The following is a 19,586-nucleotide window of genomic DNA, read 5'->3' on the forward strand; positions in this document are numbered from 1 at the left end:
AAAACCTTTAAAATGATAGTTCTCGTTTTACTTTGAAACAAAAATAAACCTTTAAAATTAAAATCCATTAAAGCTTAGTTGGGGGGAGGAGCCAAGATGGCGGAGTAGAAAGATACACATATGCTAGCTCCAAACCCACAGCCTATAAATTACCTGTAAAGAAGTCCCAACAAATTCTGGAGCAGCAGAAGCCACAGAACAATGGAGTAGAGGAGAATTCTGTTCCAGGGAGACCTGAAAAACGGATGCAAAAGGTCCGTTGAGCACTGGACCTGGAGCAGAGCCCAGCTCTGTCTTGGCAGCGCGGCATCAAGAGGAGCAGGGCCAAGCAGGCTTCAGGGACGGAATCTCCAGTGGCCCTGCAGGTCTCTCCACCCACAGGCACCAAAGGTCAGTGAGAGAGTCTTTTTGCCTCGCTGACAAGGAGTGGGGTGTCCCCATAACTCAGGCCCCCTCGGAAGGCAGCAGGAGACAGGGGCTCCCAAAGCAGGCAGGAGTTCAGATCCATTGTTGAAGGTCTCAGCATAAACCCCCTGAGGGAACTGAGCCCTGTGTGGCAGCCCTGACCCCACCTGAGCAGCTGAACTTAATCTCACACTGAATAGCAGCCCCCCTCCTCCAAAGCTCTGAGGCTGGGAAGCAGCATTTGAATCTCAGACCCCAAGCACTGGCTGGGCAGATCTGGAGGTGAGGTGGGTGTGGAGAGGACACTCAGAAGTCAAGTCACTGGCTGGGAAAATGCCCAGAAAAGGGGGGAAAAAAATAAGACCATAGAGGGTTACTTTCTTGGTGAACAGATATCTCCTCCCTTCCTTTCTGATGAGGAAGAACAATGCTTACCATCAGGGAAAGACATAGAAATCAAGGCTTCTGTATCCCAAACATCCAAAATAAATATTCCATGGGCTCAGGCCATGGAAGAGCTCAAAAAGAATTTTGAAAATAAAGTTAGAGAGGTGGAGGAAAAACTGGGAAGAGAAATAAGAGAGATGCAAGAAAAGCATGAAAAGCAGGTCAGCACCTTGCTAAAGGAGACCCAAAAAAATGCTGAAGAAAATAACACCTTGAAAAATAGGCTAACTCAATTGGCAAAAGAGGTTCAAAAAGCCAACGAGGAGAAGAATGCTTTAAAAAGCAGAATTAACCAAATGGAAAAGGAGGTTCAAAAGCTCACTGAAGAAAACATTTCTTTCAAAATTAGAATGGAACAGATGGAGGCTAATGACTTTATGAGAAACCAAGAAATCACAAAACAAAACCAAAAGAATGAAAAAATGGAAGATAATGTGAAATATCTCGTTGGAAAAACAACGGATCTGGAAAATAGATCCAGGAGAGACAATTTAAAAATTATGGGACTACCTGAAAGCCTTGATCAAAAAAAGAGCTTAGACATCATCTTTCATGAAATTATCAAGGAAAACTGCCCTAATATTCTAGAACCAGAGGGCAAAATAAATATTGAAAGAATCCACCAATCACCTCCTGAAAGAGATACAAAAAGAGAAACTCCTAGGAACATTGTGGCCAAATTCCAGAGTTCCCTGGTCAAGGAGAAAATATTGCAAGCAGCTAGAAAAAAACAGTTTAAGTATTGTGGAAATACAATCAGGATAACACAAGATCTAGCATCTTCTACATTAAGGAATCAAAGGGCGTGGAATAGGATATTCCAGAAGTCAAAGGAACTAGGACTAAAACCAAGAATCACCTACCCAGCAAAACTGAGTATAATACTTCAGGGGAAAAAATGGTCTTTCAGTGAAATAGAGGACTTTCAAGCATTCTTGATGAAAAGACCAGAGCTGAAAAGAAAATTTGACTTTCAAACACAAGAATGAAGAGAAGCATGAAAAGGTAAACAGCAGAGAGAAGTCATAAGGGACTTACTAAAGTTGAACTGTTTACATTCTTACATGGAAAGACAATATTTGTAATTCTTGAAACTTTTCAGTACCTGGGTAGTGGGTTGGATTACACACACACACACACACACACACACACACACACACACACACACACAGAGAGAGAGAGAAAGAGAGAGAGCACAGAGTGGATTGAAGAGGATAGGATCATATCTTTAAAAAATGAAATTAAGGGGTGAGAGAGAAATATATTGGGAGGAGAAAGGGAGAAATGGAATGGGGCAAATTATCTCTCATAAAAGAGGCAAGCAAAAGACTTTTTAGTGGAGGGAAAAAGAGGGCAGGTGAGAGAAAAGCATGAAGTTTACTCTCATCACATTCCACTAAAGGAAGGAATAAAATGCACACTCATTTTGGTATGAAAACCTATCTTACACTACAAGAAAGTAGGGGAGAAGGGGATAAGCAGGGTGGGGGGGCGTGATGGAAGGGAGGGCAATGGGAGGAGGGAGCAATTTGAAGTCAGCACTCTTGGGGAGGGACAGGGTCAAAAGAGAGAGCAGAAGAAATGAGGGGCAGGGTAGGATGGAGGGAAATATAGTTAGTCTTATACAACACGACTATTATGGAAGTCATTTGCAAAACTACACAGATTTGGCCTATATTGAATTGCTTGCCTTCCAAAAGGAAGGGGTGGGGAGGGAGGGAGGTAAAGAAGTTGGAATTCAAAGTTTTAGGAACAACTGTCGAGTTCTGTTCTTGTTACTAGGATATAAGAAATACAGGTAAAGGGGTATAGAAAGTTATCTGGCCCTACAGGACAAAAGAGAAGATGGGGACAAGGGAAGGGAAGGATGATAGAAGAGAGGGCAGATTGGTGATAGGGACAATCAGAATGCTTGGTGTTTTGGGGTGGGGGAGGGGACAAATGGGGAGAAAATTTGGAACTCAAAATTTTGTGAAAATGAATGCTAAAAGTTAAATAAATAAAATTTAAAATATAAAAAAATAGATCCCTAGAATTAAGCCCAAACTGGTCCTAGTTCACTGCGTGACCTGGACAAATCTGTCTCTTTTTTCTGACACTGGGTTTCTTCAGGTGGAGAAATAAAGAGTCAGATCAGATTTTATTCTGAGAGGACTCAACTCTTGAGAGCTAGAAAGGACCTCAGGGGCCATCTAGCCTACCCCTCTCCTATTTTACAGATGAAGAAACTGAGGCTCGAGAAGGGGGAAGTCACTTGCCCAGGGTCACACAGGCAGTCAGTAGCAGGGTGTGGATCCAAAGCTATCATTGAACTCCCAAACCAGTACCCCTGCCAGGTCAGCATGTTAGTCTCTAGAAGAAGGAATGGGACAGGAGGTGAAGAGGGAGAAGGGGCTAAGAGATCCGGTCCAAAACCCCCTTGTCCAGGAAGTTTTTCCTGGTTGGCCCAGCTAGAGTAACCTTTCCTTCCATGCCCAGGTGAAAGGAAACAAGTTATGTAATCCATAGTACCAGGTTTGGGAAGACATAATCCTAAAGGGATTCAGATTTTAGATAAGTCTGAGCCCTGATGAACATATAACTGAGGCTCCACCATGGAGTTTGATGGTGTTATCATGCTTTTCTTGGCTCTCTGTGCCACTGAACATATAACTGAGGCTCCACCTCATTTCCTGGAAGCACATGCACAAAACAGGCAAGCTACCCCCCTCAGACCCACTCCCATACCTTTCCTTGGCAAACTGCTGCAGGTCCGCACTGATACCACATTTCAGTTTTGCCTGGAAGTGAGTCTTCCCACCTTCTATCATGTAGCCACAGGGTTGGAGAATCTTAAGAATCCTAGATGCTCAGGACCTCTGATGTTAGAAACAGAATCAGATTTTTAGCAGTACAAAGTAAATTACAGAATATTAATATCATAAAGGCTTTTGTAGACTTATACACCATTGTCAACCTTAAAGTTTGGTTAAAAGAGCCAAGCAAGTTAAGAGATATATATATATATATATATATATATGTATATATATATATATATATACACATATATATACACACACACATATATATATATATATATATACACATATATATACACATATATATGTATATATATATACATATATATATGTGTGTGTGTGTATATGTACATATATAAGTATATACATATATAATGTGTGTGTGTGTGTGTATATATATATATATATATATATATATATATATATATACATAAATACATTGTTTCTTCCCTTAAGCTAGCAGAATTCATATATACATGACAGCCAGAAAATAATTCTTACTGAGATAAGCAAGTTGAGGAACACTTTTTATCTTCTTAGAGCAATCCCAACTTAGGATGTCTGTGTCATTCAAAAATCCATATGTGTTTAACCATAGCCTGAGAAAGTAGATTTCTTAGTTGGATAGGTTGTAAATACAATAAGATAAGAGAAATGCCCAAGTGTTAATTGAAATTACAATCCCAGGATATCTGTGTTTTCCCTGCATAGCATATGTCCATAAAATACCAAGATAAGACAAGTCCCACTATTCAAGGCAGTGTCTGGTCCCAGGCATCCTGTCCTTAGTGGTCATAAACAGAAGAATGCTCCTGGTCAGCCTCATTCAGTCCTGTAGTTGTTGCAAGAGAAAGGGGCATTCTTGGAGCAAAGCATGTCTGTTAGGTCAGGGTGCTTCTTCTGGTTGATTCATTCAGTCTTTGGCCCTTATTGGGGCTCAAACAATCTTAAATGATTATTGCCATAAGATCTGGAAGAGACATTGGAAATAATCTAGCCCATTTCCCACATTAGGGAAACAGAGTCCAAGAGAAGAGATACTGGGATGAAACCCAGATCTTTTCACTAGGGCTCTTTCCACTCTATCATATTTCCTGTACATCCTTCAAGGTACATCACCTGGGCCATCCTTTAGTACCTTCCTCCCTTGTCCCTGAGGATTAGGCTAGGAAATATGGGCTGGGACCTCTCTACCTCACTCCATTCTGTTTCCCTCCAGCGCAGTAAAAAGTATGGGCCTGTGTTTACTGTCTTCTTGAGTCCTCGAAGAGTAGTCATGCTACGTGGCCATGAGGTGATGAAGGAAGCACTGGTCGTCTAGGCAGAGAATTTCAGTGGCCGGGGGCAGATGGCCTCCATTGATCAGAACTTCCAAGGTCATGGTGAGAGACTTCTATAAAGTATGCTGGCTGTCAAGTGGTTATGACTCCCATAAATCCCTGCCTATTACCATAGACTCAGTATAAGGTACAAGCTTTCTCCAATACTCCCTAGAACCAAGAGGAAATTGACTAACACTAGAACTAGAGATACTTTCATGGGGGCTCAGTGGGGCTTTTGGGGAGAGAGGGGCATGGGAGTATAAGACTTAGAAGTAGGGAGGGCCTTAGACCCTCCATTTCCCAACACTGAACATTTCTTTCCATTTCATTTCATTTTCCATTTCAGATTCAATCCCTCCCTCATTCACTCTCCCACACATTGAGAAAGGGAGAAATGCAAAGTGAGTCTGGGCATTTTCATTAGCGATTACCCTTTCCTAGAATGCTCATCCTCCTCATCTCTGCCTTCTGGTTTCCCATCTTCAATAGGAAACCTGTCTTGGTATTCGTTAATCTTACTGTCTTCCACCAGAGGAGGATAAAGTAAGGCTGGTAACCTTGCACAACCCTCTCTAACTCAAAACAAAGTCAAGTGCAAGTCATGTCATCATTTCTCTGATGCCATGGTCTTCGAAAATGAAGGATGAACACACACACACACACACACACACACACACACACACACACACACACACTGTCTTCCACCTGAGATTACCCCTAATTGATCCTGTCTCCATCTCAGTTGGACATGGTCATTGGTCTGTCATGTACCTGATTAGACTGAATTATCTTTGTCTTGTATCCCCAGAGCTGAGCACAGTGCCTAGTATACAATAGGTGCTTAATAAATAGGTGCTATCTGACTTGATAGATGTTCTATCAGAGGTACTCAACTCAGGCTGGTGTGACACAAGGGGTCCACACAATTCCTGGAAGCAGGTTAAAATGTAATTGGGAAATGTTTAACAAAATAAGTAAAAATACAACATAATGTTACTTGTGGTTTTCTAAGTCAATATGCAGTTTCAAAGATCCATTGCTATTTGAGTTTGACCCCATTAGTAAAGTCCCTTCATTTCAAATAGCACAGGTAGGTGGCGCCATAGTGGATAGTGCACTAGGGCTGCAGTCAGAAAAACTCATCTTCCTGAATTCAAATCTGGCCTCAGATACTTATTAGCTGTGTGATCCTGGGCAAGTCACTTAACCTTGTCTGCCTCAGTTTCTTCTTCTGTAAAATGAACTGGAGATGGACATTAGGAACTACTCCAGGATCTGCCAAACAAATTATGTCCAACTGAAAGAGAAGAAAATACAGGTTTCAAGACTAAGGCTCTTTGTCTGGAGCCAGGAGGCTGTTCTTTGTCCTATCCTGAACCCTCGACTATTTAATGAAGATCTCTATAAACTGAGGACCAGACACAGTCATGAAAAGAGTTCTGGATTTGGAGACACTAGGCTTAGGTCCCAGGACTGGCTCAGCTGCTCCCTCTGTGTGACCTAAGGAAAGTCCCTTCTTTTCCCTGTGTACCTCAGTTTCCACCTCTATCAAATGAAGGTTGGATTAGATGTCCTCTGACATCCCTCACAGTTACTGATCTATGCTCTTGTGACCTCTCAGAGCCTCAATTTCCACTCCTGTAAAATGGGAATTGTACCAGAATGATCCCTTCCAACTCTAAGTACCAAGACTCCATGGATATATTATTGTCACCCTGACCTTTCTGCCTTTGATCGTCCATCCCATTCCCCTACCTAAAATACATGTTCACTATTGCACTGGTAGGTGTGGTACTGGCTAATGGAGATCTCTGGCACACCTTGCGTCGGTTCTCTCTGACTGTCCTTCGAGACTTTGGGATGGGGAAGCGCAGTATTGAGGAGTGCATTCAAGAAGAGGCTAGCTTCTTGCTGAAAGAATTTCGCAATACAAATGGTAAAAGCTACACAGGGGCTTTGGGAGAAACAGAGGCAGGAGAATAGGGAGATGAGGGATGGTGACTTAAGAATGAGGATCCATGAGGAGAACCAGAGGCCCAAATGGGGATGGGGTGGGGAAATGGTATTGGAAGAAATGGACTTAAGAAAATATCACTGGGTGGGGAGGGGGGTTTCAGACAACTCCAGAAGACAGCTTGTTTAAGAGTAGACTTGGGGAATCCTAAAGGTCATCCAGTCTCCCTCCCTTAGTCCAAGCTCAGACCTTAAGAAGGGACTTGGCAAAAGCACAAGGATATGGAGTCAGAGGACCTGGGTTCAAATTTGGCCTCTCTCTCCTGTGTGATTTGGGTCAAGTGACCTCACCTAGCTAACTGGATCTCATTTTCCTCACCTGTCAAACAAGGATGGCAGCATGGGACATGTAAAGGGCATTGACTGCAAAATCGTAGAATATGTAGGATCTTGGTTCAATTCTTACCTCTGATGTTTAATAGCTGAGTGACCTTGGACAAGTCACTATATCAACCTAACCTCAGTTTCTTCATTTCAAAAATGAGAGGGGATTTAGACTAAGTGATCACTAAGGTCCCTTTTAGCTCGATGATCTTAAGATCCTAGTCCATGTGTCCAATTCCATTTTACAGAGGAGGAAGCTAAGGCCTAGAGAGAGAGAGCGGAAAAGAGGAAGTGTCTGAGGTCACTCAGCAAATGGAGTCTGACCCCAAATAAGTCACTGTCTTCCCCTAAGTGCCTCTTCTTTCCACATCTCAATCTCTCTCCTTTTGCCTGCCCTCCATCCCATACTTGCCTCCCTCCTTCTCTCCTCTAGGAGCCCCCATTGATCCTTCCTTCTTCCTGAGCCGCACGGTTTCCAATGTCATCAGCTGTGTGGTGTTGGGGAACCGCTTTGACTATGAGGACAAGCAGTTCTTGTATCTGATGAGCCTAATCAATAAGATCTTCTTCGAGATGAGCATGCTCTGGGCCCAGGTACTATTGTGCTGGCAGCTTCCTCTAACTCCCCAATCCCCTGCACCCAAACAAAGAACAACCAAAGGCAACCTTGTCGAGACACAGAATTCAATAGTCATAGAACCTTAGAATACTAGAATCTTAATTTCAAACTATTTAAACCTCAGAAACAGAATGACAGAATATTTTACTCTCAAACCATAGAATTTCTTATTTACTCAGGAACTTAGAACCCCAGAGTACTGGAATATTTTCATTTTAGAATATTATAATTTTAGAAATAGAGCCACAGGATCTAGAAACTTGAAATCTTTTAATTTTAGAATTCTAGTACCTTATAAACATAGAATCACAGAATCTTAGAACCATAGATCTTTAGACTCATGAACAATAGACTGTTGGGAACATGGAATTTTAGAATCACAGATTCTTATATTAAAACTTTTACATAATAAGAATATAAGAATGTTAGAAATGTAATCTCACAGAATCTCAGAATCATGAAACCTTAGTGTAGTGGAATCTTGGGAAATCAGAACCAGAGAAAACCTTAGAATTTTAGGATACTAGAACCTTTTAAATAGAATCTTAGACTCTAGAAAATCAGAATATTGGGAATTTAGAATGCTGGGGTAGTAGGCTCTTTTAATTTTAGAATACAAGTACCTTAGAAACAAAGAGTCACAGAATCTTAGAGTCATAGCCCAGTTAAGTTCTAAAACCATAGGTTATTGGAAGAGTCGAACTTTAGAATCATAGAATGCTCAAATAAAACTTTAAACTTTTAGAAAACTAGGGTGTGAGAAATATACAGTCACAGAATCTTAGTCAGAGAAACTTAGCTTTTTGGAATCTTAGAATGTTAGAACCACTGTATCTTAGAACTTTAGAATTCTAGAACCTCTACAGGTTTAGATTATAGAACCTTAGAAGTTTGGAACATGGGTATAAAAACTATAGAATATTTGAACCTAAGAAATCATAGAATTTCAGAGTTTTAAAAACATAGTATCATAGAACCTCAGGACCATAGAATATTAGTCTCCAGAATTTTAGAATATTAGAATCACAATCTTAGAACCTTAGATATACAGACTCAGGATCACAGAGTATCAGAATCATCAAAGCCTGGAGTTTTTGACTCATGGGACCTCAGAATCTCAGAACTTTAAAATCATAGAACCTTTGAACCACAGGATTTAGAACCTGGAATCATAATATAAACCTTAGAATCCTGGAAGCCGAGGATTTATTCTTTTTTAGCTTAATAACTAAATTACCATTTATTTATGAACAATACTATTTGTCAGGGACAGCATGGCATAATAGATAAAGGATCCTCCTGAGAGACAGAGAATTGGGCATAAATTCTGCTTCTTCCATACATGCTAGTTGTGTGTCCAGGAACAAGTCACAATTTATCAGTCCCCTGGGTAACTCTAGGGACATGTATGCCAGTGGAGAGAGTTTCCACTCTGGTCATTCCCTACACTTGCTAGTTTTGTGTCCATGGACAAATCATTCATGCTTTCTGAACCTCAGTGTCCACATTCATAAACATAACATAGTAATTTGCACAGCATCTCAGTCACATGGTTATTAGGACCCAATGAGACAGCTTTGTAGATGTCTTCCTGACTGGTGAAAGTCATAACAAGATGGGAGCTTAGTGGTCATCTGGCCATAAATTCCTGAAAGGAGTTGAAATGGAATCATATTGGTGATAATGGAGGGGTGTGGTCTCACATTTTGCCTCTGTTTTCTATCTCCACAATATGGTGAGATTTTTAAAAAAATTAAAAACACATTTAAAAAGTTCCTTGGAGATAAAGAAAGAGTTGTGTTTTTTTCCCTTCTGAAATTTATTAAGCCTTCAGATATTCCAACCTATTTGGCTCCCCCAAACCTTTCCCCTCCCTCATGTCCTGTTTCTCCAGTCTAATGAGACATGTTTTTCTTTACATCCCCACTCTCATCCTTCAGCTCTACGACGTGTACTCAGGGATCATGCAGTACCTACCTGGATGCCATAACAAAATTTACAACCTTACTGAAGAGCTGAAGGACTTCATCACATTGAGAGTCAAGATCAATGAGGCCTCTCTGGATCCCAACAACCCCCGGGACTTCATTGACTACTTCCTTATCAAAATGCATGAGGTGCCACCTACAATACTCCATACTTTTCCCTGAGTCTTCCCAGCCTCTCCCTCTCCCATTCGCACTGTCCAAGCCCCACACCCTTATCCATATAGTTAAGTGTGGCTCTATCTCTCCCTATGGTCCATTGAATCCAAGACACGTTCCTCAAGCTGTCTTTCAAAACCTCGCTCTCCTGTCCCCTACCATGGTGTCCTGGCCCTTTCTCCAGGGATCTAAAACCGTAAGACATGTTTAAATCTTGATTCTTCCACTCATCACCTCTGTGATACTGGCAAATCCCTTCCTCAGTCTGGACCTCTGTTTCCTCATCAGTAAAATGAAAAGAATCAGATTAGATGAACCCAAAGGTCCTTCCCAACTCAAAGCCAGCAATCTTTCCAATCAGCAAGGATCTATTGAGTGCTTATTAAGTACAAAGTACTATGGAAAAGAAAAACCTTACATTCTCTCAAGGTGGGGAGGAAGAAGAACATGCAAATACATGCAGAGATATATACATGCTAATTCAAGGAGAAACAATACCAGAGTTGGAATCAGGACCTGGTTCATAAACCTAGAGCTCAAAGTTCCAACTCCCTTATCTGACAGAAGATGAGGAAACTGACTCCCAGAGAAGTAAACTGAGCAGCCCGAGGGTACACAGATGGTATCAGCGGGAGGATTTTGAACCCAGGTTCTCTGACTTAAGAGACTTAAGTGACACCTTTTCACTGTCCCACTCACCATTACTTATGGGAAGATGACCTTGGGCAAGTCATTTCATTTCTTTGGGCCTTCCTTTCTTTATCTGTAAAATGAGGGGATTGAACTTCATGTCCTCTGGGGTCCTTTCCAGTGCTTGATCAGTAAACTTTTTTGAACTGAGGGGTGATCAAGACAGACTTCCCATAGAAAGGAAACCTTTTCCCTTCCCTGCATAAGCCAAATTCTGTCATTCTCTGTCTTGAGCATCCTTACCTCTCCCTCTACAGCCCCACATTCCTCCCTGCCTCAGATGACTGAGTCCCTCCCCCCTCCAGAAAGTCCAAGTGATCTCACTTAGTCCCACTCCTAGAGGCACCTGGCCAAGCTGGCCAGCACCTGAGACGCAGGGATGGGGAGAGAGCAGGCACAGGAGACTTATAGTTGAAAAGCATAAGAAAGCATGAACTTTGAGGTGCAATGTCTTCCTCCTACTCCCAGGAAAAAGACAACCTTCAGACAGAATTCAGCCTTAAGAACCTGGTCCTCACCACTTTAAACTTGTTCTTTGCTGGGACTGAATCAGTCAGCTCCACGCTGTGTTATGGGTTCCTGGTTCTCATGAAACACCCAGAGGTGGGAGGTGAGTTCTCTTCCTGACCATCCTCCTGGTCCCCACCCTCCCCACGTCCATGCCTGGTCCTGAATAGAACTTCATTCCCTGGTAGACCCTGATGACTATATGCCTTCTGGTCCCCTTGAATCAATCAGGAAATCAACAAGCATTTAAATATCTACTGTGTTGCAGGTTTGGGGTCAGGTGCTCAAGATACAAATACAAAGAATGAAAGCTTGTACTGTACTTGTACTTGTACTGTAATATCAGCAGAGTTGGGGGAGAGGGAGACACTGGCAGAAGACACTGAGGAAGCTAGCTATAAATCACACGTGCCAGGCTTAGAAAGGGACCTTGGAGACAATTTCTTGTAACCTGATCTTTCCTATATTTAAAAAAATCTTTCTATTCCAACAATTCAGGAATCTATCTATCTATCTATCTATCTATCTATCTATCTATCTATCTATCTATCTATCTAAACTATCTATCTATCTACCTATCTGTCTGTCTGTTTATCTAACCCAAGTACCCATACATTCGTTGATCTACTCATTCATCCATTCACCCAGCAATTAATCATCCAAGTATTAATCATTTATCTCTATACATCCATCCATCTGTCCCTCCGTCCATCCATCCACCTGTCTGTCACTTGGAAGTGAGGTAGTGCAGTGGACGGAATGTCTGGCCTGAAGTCAGGAAGACTTGAGTTCAAATCTGGCCTCAGACATTTACCAGCTGTGTGACCCTGGGCAAGCCACATAACCTGTTTGTCTCTGTTTTCTCATCTATAAAATGAGCTGGAGAGGGAAATGGCAAACCACTCCAGCATCTTCATCAAGAAAAGCCTAAATGTGATCACAAAGAATTGGGCAAAACTGAAAATGATTTAACAACAACCAACCAACAATCCATCCATTGATCATTTGTCTCTATTTACCTATCCATCTATCCATCCAACCACGGGCTGCGTAGAGTTAGTGGATGAAAGGTTCACTTTGGAGTGAGAAAGAATTGGGGGAAGACCTTCTAGCATGTGACAGCTCTGTAATACTAGACAAGTCTTTTTACTTCTTTGTACCCAAAACAGAGCTGCAGGACACTTGTTCTCTGCACTGGTAGAGAAGAAGGGAGAGGAAGTATCCCCTACAGTCAGTTCTCTATACCAACGAATTCTGAAGCTCTGGATCAAAAAAAAGTACATGTAGGAGGCCCATTGAGTCAGAGAACATGATATGTGTGTGTATACATATATATTTTATTATATTAAATCCCCTCCTTAGAATAGTGCAATTTGGAAAGAAACAATATTTCAAATGGATACTTGAAAAATAACATTCTAAATTATTATTGATGCTCTTTTTAAAAAACATTTTTATTACACTCCCAGACCCCTCTTTAATTATTATGATCAAGTAAACTAATCAAGGTATTGGCTATATGTGAAAACTGTTCTTCACTCTACTCCTATAGATCATATCCTTTGCCCAGAGGCAAGAGGCAGACCCCACCATTAGTCCTCAAAGGCCACAATTCAGAACTACTTTTCCAAGTTTAGTAAAGGACATATCACTTCTTCTCTTGCTCTGCATTGTGCCTGACTTGTGGTAGAGCTTTCTGAGCTTGTATTGGTCTGGTCAGCCATGGTACATTGACCCCTACATAGTGATGTCATTCTGGTCCTCCTTGATTCTGAAAGACAACAACCCACTAGTATGGTTGTTGCTCCCCTAATTCCAGTTGCTTCTCACAAACAGTCCTGGTCCTGCAATGCCCCTTTTCCTTCCAATTTAAGCTCAGGTGCCCCACCCAATATGTTCTCTCCCCAAAAAGCATGCTTTTTACTGTATCTGTTCACCTGAGACATCTCTCAATAGAATGCAAACTGTCCGAGGTAGGACAGGGGCTTTCTTTCTTTCTTTTCTTTCCTTCCTTCCTTCCTTTTTCTTTTTTGCCTTTGTTTTTCTTCCCGAAGTTTATTAATTTATTTGTTTTCGGTTTTCAACATTCACTTCCATAAGTTTTAAAGTTTTCCCCCTCCCTCCCCTTCCCTCTCCAAGATGGTAAGCAATCTTACAAGGACTCTACACAGACATTCCTATTAAACATATTTTCACATTCTTCATGCTACATAGAAGTGTAACAAACAGAAGAAACCATGAGAAAAACAAAACAAAACAAAACATAAAAGAGAAAATAGTGTGCTTCATTCTCCATTCTGACTCCACAGTACTTTCTCCCTCTATCTTCCCTCCCTTCTATAAGCCCCCATCCTTTTTCTTTCCCTTTTCCCTTAGTACTTCTTCCTTCCCTTCTAATGACCCCCTCCCTTTTCTTTCCCTATTCCACTCCTACTGCCCAGTAGGACAAGGTAGATTTCTATACTTAACTGAATATGTTATTCCCTCCTTGAACCAAATCTGATAAGAGTAGAGCTCAAACGATGCTCATCTCCCTTTTTTCTTTCCCTGTACTAAAATATGTTTTTGTACCTCTTCAAGTGACATAATTTACCTTTTTCTGCCTCCTACTTTTCCTCTTCTCCCATTACAATTCTTTTGTACACATTAATAAGGTTTTTTATCATCATATCAGTTAATTTATACCCACACATTCTGTGTATATCCCTTTTAAATGTTGCAATAAATATACAATTCTCAAGATTAGCAAGTATCATTCTTACATAGGGAAGTAAACAGTTGACCTTTTTTGAATAACAAGGGTTTTTTCTGGTTTTGCCCCTATTTGCCTTTTTAAAATTTATTTATTTTTAGTTTTCAATATTCATTTCCACAAGATTTTGAGTTCCAAATTTTCTCCCCAACTCTACCCCAAAACACCATGCATTCTGATTACCCTTTCCCCCAACTGGCCCTCCCTTCTATCATAGCCATCCATTCTCTTATCCCCATCTTCTCTCTTTTCTTGTAAGGAAAAATAGATTTCTATACCCCATTACCTGTATTTCTTGTTTCCCAGTTGCATGCAAAAACAGTTCTCAACATTCATTCCTTAAATGCTGAGTTCCAACTTCTCTCCCTTTCTTCTCCCCACCCATCCCCACTGAGAAAGCAAACTATTCAATGTAGGCTATATATATGTAGTTTTGCAAAAGACTTCCATAATAGTCATGTTGTGAAAGACTAACTATATTTCCCTCCATCCTATCCTTCCCCTTATTTATTCTATTCTCTCTTTAGACCTTATCCTTCCCCTAAAGTGTTTACATCTAATTGTTCCCTCCTTCCACTTGCCCTCCCTTCCATCATCCTTGCATCACATTTCTCCCCTTCTCCCCTAATTTCCTGTAGTGTAAGATAGGTTGTGTGTGTGTAGGTGTGTGTGTAATCCCTCCAACTACCGAAATACTGACAAAAGTTTCAGGAGTTACTAATATTACCTCACCATGTAGGAATGTAAACAGTTCAACTTTACAAGTCCCTTTTGATTTCTCTTTCCTGTTTACCTTTTCATACTTCTCTTGATTCTTGTGTTTGAAAGTCAAATTTTCTATTCAGTTCTGGTCTTTTCATCAAGAATGCTTGAAAGTCCTCTATTTCATTGAATGATCAATTTTTCCCTTGAAGTATTATACTCTGTTGGGGGTGTAAGCTCAGTTTTCACGTGGACAGTCTCGGGCAGGTAAAGGTGAGGACTTCTAAACCTCAGAGTTCTCATGAGGCCCCCCAGGGAACAGCTGGGAATTGAGGCGTGAAACACAGTCTATCTCGTGCATTTCCGCCTCTTCTCAGTGGGAAACTTGCTGGGGAGACCATCCCACCCTTGAGATTGGCCTGTGGTCTGAGCACACCTGTTGTTGACTAGCTAAGGGCTGAGAGCATGCACGGTATTCACGTGCAAACTATGCGGCAGGAGAGCTTAAGTAGGGTCAGGAAAGCCTGAAGGCGCTCTTCGCGCTGAGGGGCCCTTAGAGGGCAGAAGGTCCCTCCCCTCTCCAGCTCTCATCCTCTTGCTGTACGATCCTTGCCCCTTGGGAGGAGGAGGATTCCTCTCTCCTGAGGAAGAATTCACCCTGCACATGTAACTAAGACCCTGAATAAAGACTAACCCTTGTTCAACTCTGGAAAGTCTCTTCTCTCAACACGTTTATCCGGCTGATCCCCGAAGACCTGGACGACAGGTAAGAAAGGCTCGGGTAGCCCTTCGGCCTCTAGGCCGAACAATACTCAGTTTTGCTGAGTAAGATTCTTGCTTTTAATCCTGCTTCCTTTGACTTCTGGAATATCATATTCCAAGCCCTTCAATCCCTTAACGTAGAAGCTGATAGATCTTGTGTTATCCTGATTGTATTTCCACCATACTTGAATTGTTTCTTTCTGGCTGTTTGCAATGTTTTCTCCTTGACCTGGGAACTCTGGAATTTGGTTACAATATTCCTAGGAGTTTTTCTATTCGAATCTGTTTCAGGAGGAGATCAGTGGGTTCTTTCAATATTTATTTTACCCTCTGGTTCTGGAATATCAGGGCAGTTTTACTTGATAATTTCATGAAAGATGATATCTTGGCTCATTTTTTTGATCATGGCTTTCAGGTAGTCCCATAATTTTTAAACTATCCCTTCTGGATCTATTTTCAAGGTGTTTTTTCCAATGAGATGTTTTGCATTGTCTTCTATTTTTTCATTCTTTTGGTTTTGTTTTGTAATTTCTTGGTTTCTCTTAAAGTCATTAGCCTCCATCTGCTCCATTCTAATTTTTAAAGAACTATTTTCTTCAATGAGTTTTTGAGCCTCCTTTTCCATGTGGCTAATTCTCTTTTTAAAAGTATTCTTCTCTTCATTGGCTTTTTGGGCCTCTTTTCCATTTGAATTAGTCTATTTTTAAAGGTGTTATTTTCTTTAGCATTTTTTCAGGTCTCCTTTAGCAAGGTGTTGACTCGTTTTTCATGATTTTCTCGCATCACTCTCATTTCTCTTCCCAATTTTTCCTCCACCTCTCTTACTTGATTTTCAAAATTGTTTTTGAGCTCTTCCATGGCCTGAAACCATTGCATATTTATTTTGGAGGTTTTGGGTACAGAAGCCTTGACTTTTATGCCTTCCTCTGAGGCTATGCATTGTTCTTCCTCATCCAAAAAGATGGAAAAGAATACCTTTTCACCCAGAAAGTAACCTTCTATAGTCTTATTTTTTCCCTTTTTGGAGCATTTTCCCAGTCAGTTACTTGACTTTTAAGTCCCTTGTCAAGAGGACGGTATACTCCAGGAACATGTAAGTTCTCAGTTCCTTCAAGGAGGCACAATAAAGGGAGAGGTGTTTACTCGTCTCCTGGCCTACACTCTGATCTGGGAGCTACCGCAAACTTTTCTACCCAGGATCTTCTCCAAAGCCTCCACCAGATCCACCATGACAGTGCTCCTCCTCACCCCATGACCACCACTCAGGGCTGAGATCCAGACCAGTTGCTCAGTTCCCCCAGGAGCTCCAGGCTTAGGGCTCCAAAAGTTGATGCTGCCACTACCTGGGGCTACCTGGGGTTGGGGCTACGGGAGGACACTGCTCCCGTCTCCCTCAGGTGAAAGAGCTTTCTCACTGACCTTTGAAGCTGTTTTTGGCATTTGTGGATTGAGAGATCTGGGAACTACAGCTGCTGCCCTGGATTCCATTCCTGAGCCTGCTCCAGTCCTGTCCCTGCTGTGCTGTGCAGTCAAGGCCGGGTTGTGCTCTGCTCTGAGTCCAGTGCGACAGACCTTTTCTGTCGACCTTCCAGGCTGCCTTGGGCTGGAAATCTCTTTTAATCTGTCATTTTGTGGCTTCTGTTTCTCTAGAATTTATTTAGAGTCATTTTTACAGGTATTTTATGGGCTATGGTGAGAGTTCCTACAGGTCATCCTTCTACTCCCCCATCTTGGCTCCACCACCCCATGTGCTTTTTTGTGCCTCTCTTGAGTCTTGTCTTTGAAGATCAAATTTGCCATTGAACTCTGGCCTTTTCATCAGGAAGATCTTGAAATCCCTTATTTCATTGAATGTCCATCTTCTTATCTGAAAGATTGTACTCAATTTTGCTGGGTAGTTGATCCTTGGTTGTAGTCCAAGCTCCTCTGTCTCAGGGAATATCATTTTACAATCCCTCTTAACTTTCAATGTAGAAGCTGCAAGGTCCTATGTGATCTTGACTGGAGTTCTTCAATATTTGAATTGTTTCTTTCTGGATGCTTGCAATATTTTTTCTTTGACCTGATAATTCTAGAATTTTGCTGTAATATTCCTTGGCATTTTCAATATGGGATCTCTTTCAGGAGGTGATCAGTGGATTTTTTTGGATAACTATTTTACCCTCTGGTTCTAGGACCTCAGGGCAGTTTTCCTTGATGATTTCTTGGAAGATACTACCCAGTCTATTATTTCCATCATGGCTTTCCAGTAGACCAATAATTGTTAGATTTTCTCTCTTGAATCTGTTTTCCAGGTCAGTTGTTTTTCCAATGAGATAGTTTATGTTTTCTTCTATTTTTTCATTCTTTAGATTTTGTTTGACTGACTCTTGGTGCCTCATAGATTCATTAGCTTCTACTTGCCCAATTCTAATTTTTAATGGATTGGTTTTTTAGTTAGTTTTTGTACTTCCTTTTCTATTTGTCTAAATTCCCTTTTAAGTAGTTATTTTCTCCAGTTAGGTTTTGTAGCTCATTATCGACTTGGTCAATTTTATTTTTTAAGGAACTCTTCCCTTCGGTTATTTTTTTTCATTTTGTAAATTATATTTTTTTCAATCATTGGTCAATTTTTTTCTACCTTTCTGATTTGGCTTTTAAGATTCTTCTTGATCTCTTCCAATAATGCTTTTTGGGCTTGAGACTAGTTCAAATTCCCTTCTGAGGTTCCAGATGTGGGTATAGTGTCAATGGGGTCCTATTCTGAATTCATAATTGATCTTCCCTGTCCCCATGGTAAGATTCTATAGTCTTTGCTTTTCTAATTTGCTTCTTGATCATGATGATTGCCTTTTCCCTGGCTTTTAAAGTGGATCTCTGCTTCATGGGCACAGGAAGCTCTGTCCTATGTCTCTTGCACTGGGAACTGGGGGCCTGGTTACTGGCTTTGTGTGTTGTGGCCTCTGATTCTGTCACCTGAAAGTGATATAATGCAGCAATTTGCCTGGGGATGAGCTGCAGCTGGCTGGTGTGTGCCAAGGCTGAGGCCAGTAGAAGTCTTTCTGAGCTTCCCTGGGGTTACACTGAAGCTAATGGCATGAGGTGTCAGGGAGTGGTGGTCTGGACACTGGAGATCTCTTACTCCCTAGGGCTGAACTAAAGCAAAGGCAGGCTTAGCTGCTGGTGGTTGCACTGGTGTCTGCCAGATTCCCCTGGATGTGCTAAGATACACCTGAGGTCCTGGTATTGGCACTTACTGGCTCCATCCCCCTGGATCTGAGGACCTCTTGCTGGTCCTGTGAGGTGGGGCTTGCTGGGATACCTCCAATCTTGCCCTGGTTCCCTTCACCCACAGCAAAAGAGACACTTCCTGATGATTATTCTATCCTCCTGAGCTAAAAGACTGCTGTACCCCTTCTGCTGGCCCCACTATTCCAGGATTTTTGCTGGGGCAATATTCTCTGGGTTTTTCAAGGTCAGCAAGGAGAGGGTGAGAGCATTTATAGTTTACTGTGCCATCTTGTCTTCTGGAAGTTCAAGTAGGTGACTTTCAAACATTTAGCCCCACCATGGGCTCTGTCAGACTCCACTCTATGCTCCTTTTTGCCTTTATATCCTAACATCCTACTGCTTTAGCTAAATGATGATCTGTACTGGGTAGAAAGAATTCTCTATTCCACACTAGTATAAGGATTGATGAACTCACCAGTCTGGTTTAAAAAACAAGCATATCCCAAATTCTGTGCTTACCACTGTTCCTCTAAGGTAGTATGTAGTTAATACTTAAATGTTTCTTGAATTGAAATTAATTGAACCCTCCTTCCAACCCTCTTCCTGCCAGTCTTATAAAAATGGAATTAGAGTTAGTAACAGAGATAGGTAGGGCAGCTAGGTGGTGCCATAGTGCATAGAGCACTGGGCTTAGAATCAGGAAGACCCATCTTCATGAGTTCAAATTCAGCCTCAGACATTTACTAGCTATGTGACCCTGTGCAAGTCACCTAACCCTGTTTGCGTCAGTTGCTCTATAGAATGGACTGGAGAAGAAAATGCTTAACCCCTCCAGTATCTATGCCAAGAAAATCCCCCAAAGGGGGTAACAAAGAGTTAGACATGACTGAA

The 19,586-nt window shown here is 41.5% G+C and overlaps 1 protein-coding gene across 1 annotated transcript in view; it reads left to right on the plus strand.

The window, feature by feature from the left end:
- LOC140507448 (cytochrome P450 2G1-like) overlaps positions 1-19,586 on the plus strand; it is a 47,368-nt gene that overhangs the window by 25,048 nt on the left and 2,734 nt on the right. The window contains 8 exon segments of the mRNA XM_072615536.1: positions 3,510-3,564; positions 3,567-3,638; positions 4,870-5,032; positions 6,759-6,908; positions 7,743-7,903; positions 9,869-10,045; positions 11,231-11,372; positions 13,144-13,148. Coding sequence (XP_072471637.1) covers positions 3,510-3,564; positions 3,567-3,638; positions 4,870-5,032; positions 6,759-6,908; positions 7,743-7,903; positions 9,869-10,045; positions 11,231-11,372; positions 13,144-13,148 — 925 coding nt within the window.

Source organism: Notamacropus eugenii, chromosome 5, assembly GCF_028372415.1.
Source record: "Notamacropus eugenii isolate mMacEug1 chromosome 5, mMacEug1.pri_v2, whole genome shotgun sequence".
Classification (NCBI taxonomy): Eukaryota; Metazoa; Chordata; class Mammalia; order Diprotodontia; family Macropodidae; genus Notamacropus; species Notamacropus eugenii.